Source organism: Varanus komodoensis, unplaced genomic scaffold (assembly GCF_004798865.1).
Source record: "Varanus komodoensis strain SLA01 unplaced genomic scaffold, ASM479886v1 scaffold1401, whole genome shotgun sequence".
NCBI lineage: Eukaryota > Metazoa > Chordata > Lepidosauria > Squamata > Varanidae > Varanus > Varanus komodoensis.
In genome coordinates this window covers 4,603-10,944 of record NW_025335411.1, presented here as the reverse complement: position 1 = coordinate 10,944, position 6,342 = coordinate 4,603, and the positions used below count along the sequence as shown (strand labels likewise).

At 47.7% G+C, this 6,342-nt stretch overlaps 1 protein-coding gene across 1 annotated transcript in view; it reads right to left on the bottom strand.

Moving 5' to 3' along the window:
• Positions 1-6: 6 nt before the first annotated feature.
• LOC123020132 (gastrula zinc finger protein XlCGF57.1-like) overlaps positions 7-6,342 on the bottom strand; it is a gene marked incomplete at its 3' end in the record, with an annotated part of 7,207 nt that continues 871 nt past the window's right edge. The window contains exon 2 of the mRNA XM_044423553.1: positions 7-2,363. Within this exon, the coding sequence (XP_044279488.1) occupies positions 7-1,910 (1,904 nt within the window). The remainder of the gene's footprint in view (positions 2,364-6,342) is intronic.

Sequence of the window (6,342 nt, the reverse complement as noted above, 5' to 3'; positions counted from 1 at the left end):
GTGTGCATTTTTTGATGTTCGGTAAGATAGCTACTGCACCTGAAGCTCTTGCCACATTCCATGCATGTGTATGGCTTCTCCCCGGAGTGCGTTCTGTGATGACTGGTAAGATGGCTACTCTGGCTGAAGCTCTTGCCACATTCCATGCATGTGTATGGCTTCTCCCCAGTGTGTGTTTTTTGATGGCTGATAAGATTTCCATTTTGACTGAAGCTCTTGCCACATTCCATGCATGTGTATGGCTTCTCCCCAGTGTGCATTTTTTGATGGCGTGTAAGATTTCCTCTATCACTGAAGCTTTTTCCACATTCCATGCATGTGTATGGCTTCTCCCCAGTGTGCATTCTTTGATGGAGTGTAAGAGATCCTTTGACACTGAAGCTCTTGCCACATTCAATGCATGTGTATGGCTTCTCCCCAGTGTGCATTCTTTGATGCATGGTAAGCTGTCCCCGTTGACTGAAGCTCATTCCACATTCCATGCAGGTGTATGGCTTCTCCCCAGTGTGCATTCTTTGATGGATTGTAAGATTTCCTCTGTCACTGAAGCTCTTGCCACACTCCATGCATGTGTATGGCTTCTCCCCAGTGTGCATTCTTTGATGCATGGTAAGCTTCCCCCGTTGACTGAAGCTCTTGCCACATTCTATGCATGTGCATGGGTTTTCCCCAGTGTGCGTTTTTTGATGTTCGATAAGATAGCTACTGCACCTGAAGCTCTTGCCACATTCCATACATGTGTATGGCTTCTCCCCGGAGTGCGTTCTGTGATGGACGGTAAGATTGCTACTCTGGCTGAAGCTCTTGCCACATTCCATGCATGTGTATGGCTTCTCCCCGGAGTGCGTTCTGTGATGACTGGTAAGGTGGCTACTCTGGCTGAAGCTCTTGCCACATTCCATGCATGTGTATGGCTTCTCCCCAGTGTGTGTTTTTTGATGGCTGATAAGATTTCCATTTTGACTGAAGCTCATTCCACATTCCATGCACGTGTATGGCTTCTCCCCAGTGTGCATTCTTTGATGGATTGTAAGATTTCTTCTGTCACTGCAGCTCTTGCCACACTCCATGCATGTGTATGGCTTCTCCCCAGAGTGCGTTCTGTGATGGATGGTAAGGGTACGACTGCATCTGAAGCTCTTGCCACATTCCATGCATGTGTATGGCTTCTCCCCAGTGTGCGTTTTTTGATGACGTGTAAGATTTCCTCTGTCACTGAAGCTCTTGCCACATTCCATGCATGTGTATGGCTTCTCCCCAGAGTGCGTTCTTTCATGCATGGTAAGAGATCCTTTGACACTGAAGCTCTTGCCACATTCCATGCACGTGTATGGCTTCTCCCCAGAGTGTGTCCTGTGATGGATGGTAAGAGTACGACTGCAGCTGAAGCTCTTGCCACATTCCATGCATGTGTATGGCTTCTCCCCGGAGTGCGTTTTTTGATGTGTGGTAAGATAGCTACTGCACCTGAAGCTCTTGCCACATTCAATGCAAGTGTATGGTTTCTCCCCAGAGTGCATTCTCTGATGGATGGTTAAATGTCCACTTCCACTGAAGCTCTTGCCACATTCCATGCATGTGTACAGCTTCTCCCCAGAGTGTGTTCTTTGATGGATTGTAAGAGATCCTCTGACACTGAAGCTCTTGCCACCTTCCGTACATGAATATGGTGCATCTCCACTGTGGAATCCTTGATGTTTACTAAGACCTCCACTTTCATGGAGGCCCTTCCTGCATCCCATACACTTGTTTGGCCCCTCCCCTACATCCTTTGTTTGCTGCCCAGAATGATTTCCAGCGCCACTGAAGCTCGTCCCACATTCTGTGCATTTCGACGGCTGCTCTCCACTCTGCACCCGGCTGCTTTTTCTAAGTCTTCCGACAGCCCTTAAGATCAGCCTTCCTTCCATGATTGATGTGGCTTCCTCAAAGTGCTGGATCAGTGCTGCTCACTAAACCTCGGCTATCTCTGAGCCCCTTTCCACACTGCACGGGTTCAAAGGGCTTCGGCACGCTGGGAGTTGATGAACTCTTGTCCCTAGTTCGATGCTCTTTCAGCGTTCTGCACGTTCATTTGGCCTCATTCCTTGCTACAATTAGGATCCATACATTCACCCATCTTTCGGTAATCTGTCAAAAACAAGATTCTTTCCCCTTCCTCTTTCTGGGACTGAAAGGAATGAAGGGCGATTGTTTGCAGGACCTTGAGAAATATCAGAGCTTTCCCAATTGTTCTGTATTCGGTCGTCTTGTGCTCTTTTGATATCCTTTAATTTAGAATTCCCTCTTTTCTCACTTCATGCTCACTGGTTTCTGCTTATTTGATGCAGGGAACCATATCATTTTCCTCTCCTATCATTCATCTGTTTGGGAGGAAAAAGACAAGAAAAGCTTGGTAGCAGTGAAAGGCCAACAAAAATGCACTCAATCGAGCGCACAGCAACCCTGGCACGAGTCGGGTCAACATCTCAGCCGTCTCCCTGCCCACTGCGTACGCACTGCCAAAACCGCAATTTCTCAAGGACTCTCTTCCCAGAGTGACATCGCATACACTGAGGTCTGGATGGGCTCTGTACTGTCCTGGCAGCACTAATATCTCCAATAAGAAAGGAAATCTCCTGTTTCAGGGTGTTGCACTGCCCGGAAAAGTGGAGATCAAAAGGCACCAGAGATGGTGAGTTGACACCATCTTATGCAACGCTGATCAAATACAGAGAGATATAGCATGAGCAAAGGCACGCGAGACTCACACAAGGAATTGCAGGGACCAGTGCAAAGAAGCATCTGGGCCGCAAACCGTTCTCCTGCAGCAGGTCCGGTAGGGCAGAAACCGGAAACCATCTGTCTCTGAGACACCAACACTCCCAGGCAGGAATGCGTGCAGCCCCCCAGCAGATGCCTGCAGTGGAACATGGCGGAGCCCCCTGCAGGGGCGCAAAGGTGCCGGGGATCCCACAGGGATGATGGGCACGATGCGGGTCTGCTCGGGAGGAGGGTTTGCGAGCTCTTGAGGCACTTACAGTGTACACAGGAGCGGCTCAGCAAGGCCCCAGCAGCCGCAACGGATGAACAGGGAAGCGCGCAGCTGCTTGCCGCAGGCACCTGCCTGGATGCAGGTGAGAGCTTTGCAGCTGCACAGGCTACGACTCCTTCAGGGTCGTCTTAGGGGCTGCGTCCTGCCCAGCTCTGCCCATTGGCCGTGGTGGGTGGGGGCAAGAACAGCCTTTGCCACAGCCGGATTCGCCCGGCCCACGTCTGGAAGCAGGCTCGCTAGCGATTTGACCTGGTCCTGAATGGTGCAACACTCCCTCTTAGGCACAAGGTCCACAGCTTAGGAGTACTCCTCGACCCGGAGCTTTCTTTGGAAGCTCAGGTGACAGTGGTGGCGAGCAACGCCTTCCTTCAGCTTCGGCTGAATAATCAGCTGCGCCCCTACCTGGAGTACGACTGCCTGGCGACGGTGACACACGCGCTGGTGACTTCCCGCCTAGACTTCTGTAACGCGCTTTACGTGGGGCTTTCCCTGAAGACAGTCCGAACACTTCAATTGGTGCAAAATAGAGCTGCCAGGTTGCTGACGGGGACGGGGCGTTATGCTCACATGACTCCAGTCCTCCGTCAGCTTCACTGGCTTCCCATTGAAGCCCGGGCCCAATTCAAGGTGTTGATTATGACCTATAAAGCCCTAAACAGCTTGGGTCCTGGCTACCTGAACGAGCGCTTATGTCCGTATATGCCCGACCGCCCTTTGAGATCTGTGGGAGTGGCCCTTCTCCGGGAACCCTCCATGAAAGAAATTAGGAGAGTAAGTACTCGGAGGAGGGCTTTCTCTGCGGTGGCGCCCAACCTATGGAATTCACTCCCCAAAGAGGTCCGCCTGGCACCGTCGATACTGGTTTTTCGGTGCCAAGTAAAGACCTTTTTATTTAAACATCATTTTAATTATTAAAACATATGATCTGGCCAGGGCAACTTCTTCTTCCTTCTCTTTCTCCTCCTATATTTTTATTTACTTATTTTATACTGATAATTTTAATTTTATATTTGTAACTCAATGTATTTTATTTTTTATTTAATGGTAACTTATTATGTTCTATTGTATTTCAATGTACTTTATTGTGTTGTAAGCCGCCCCGAGGTTTCGGCAAGGGGCGGCATAGAAATGTTATAATAATAATAATAATAATAATAATAATAATAATAATAATAGCGAGCCTTTTCACTGCACAGGGCTCTGTGTCTGTCCTTTATCTGACTTCCCTGCCAAATAGCTATAAAACAGACAGACAGAGAGAAAGACAGACAGACAGACGTTGCAAGACCCTGAGGCAGAGACACTGGGGCCTTCCTAGCCGTGCATTTTGGCACTGAGCCTGCTCCGTACCAGAGGGAAGCTCTGACACGGGGTCTCCCTGCTCTGAGGCCATCACCGAAAACCCAACCCCAAGCTCCCTGTATTAATGACCTCGAAGAGGAAGTGCAGGGGGCAATGACCACACCTGCAGAGGGCAGCAGAGGGGCCGGGGTGACTGGGAACGTGGGAGGCGGAAGGAGAGCCAAGGGGATCTGGAGGTGCTGGAGCCCCGGGCTGAAAACAGCAGGAAGAACTTCAATATGGAGCAAGGCCCGGTTTCCCAAGTCACCCGGAAAAAGAAACCTAATGCGGAGGTCCAAGTTGCGGAATACTAGGTCAATGATACTGCAAGTCAGAAGGATCTTGGAATTTTTCTGGTGCAGCTCCGGATAGGAAAAGGTCAGCCCTTCCAATTCCAAAGAAAGGCAATGCCAAAACATGTTCAAACTACCGCGCCATTGCACCCATTTCACATGCTAGCAAAGTTATGCTCAAATCCTGGGTCCTCCAAGTATGGCCTGCGGGCCGGATCCGGTCCGCCATCCCCATTTATCCGGCCCACCTCAGCGGTTCTGGACTCACCGTGCACATGCCTGCCCCGGATCACTTTGCGATCGATCGATCCTCCCTCACCACCCACACACACCATCAGTGCCTTTCAATTGGCCCCTTTTGAAAAAGTTTGAGGAGACCTGCTGAAAATCCTACAAACTAGGCTGCAGCAATATGTGGACTAAGAACTATCAGAAGTACGGCAGGATCTCGAAGAGGCAGAGGAACCAGAGATCAACAAAGAGATGCCAACATACACAGGATCATGGAGAAAGCTAGGGAGTTCCAGAAAAAGGTCCACTTCTGCTTCATTAACTATGGTCAAGCCTTTGATTGTGTGGATCACAACCAATTATGGCAAGTTCTTAAAGAGATTGGAGTACCTGACCATCTTATTTCTCTCCTGAGAATCCTATATGTGGGTCATGAAGCAACAGTTAGAACTGGGCACAGAACCACTGATTGGTTCACAAATGAGAAAGGAGTTTGGCAAGGCTGTATATACTCGCCCTGCCTATTTAACTTATATGCAAAGTACATCATGAGAAAGGCAGGGCTGGATGAATCACAAGTTGGAATTAAGATTACAGGGAGAAATATCAACAACCTCAGATATGCGGATGATACCACTCTCATGGCAGAAAGTGAAGAGGAACTAAAGAGCCTCTGGGTGCACGTGAAGGAGAAGAGCGCAAAAGTTCGCTTAAAACTCCATCCAATCCTTTTCTCTAAATATTTGATTTTCTTTCAGTACCTTTCTCAAACTATCCCTCAAATTTTCTGGAATTCCTCTAATCAGTGTAACTGAGCTCACTGGTCAGAACATTGGCATAAATTCTTCCCTGTACTTCTCCCAAATTTTTCAAAAAGGGATTTTCTATTCTTTTAATCATCTTCTTATTGTTGCATTGAAAAAATATTTTAAAAAGATTCCAAAAGTTCCTGTTCTTCCATCCCTGCCCTTAGTATTTCATCTGGCTTCCAAATGGTATTCGGCATAAATCTTCACTGGTTCGCTTCATAATATACTTTAATATTCTGGATACGTAGTCCGCTCCCTTTTCGTGAGTTATACCATCATTTCCTAGTCAACTTTGCTCTCTTATCTCCATTACAAAACTTATTAATCTGTTTTTGCCCACTCTTTGCCCACTATCCTTACTGACAACATCCCAAACAAGTTTACCTCAAGTAAAATCCCCCTTTTATGAAATGCTATTCTACCAAACCAAGACCACCAAAATTGCTAAACTGCTGCTTTTTCTCATTCATTTCGGATCTTAATAAATCTGAATTATTCTGATCAGACATAGGGTATTTTTTGAAATACTGATATTGGCCAAATATGAAACTTATCCTCAATTCCCTCCTTTTCTTCCCCATTGAAACTGAACAAGGGCATCTCAATTTTCTCTCAATTAACCTGCAACCACTTA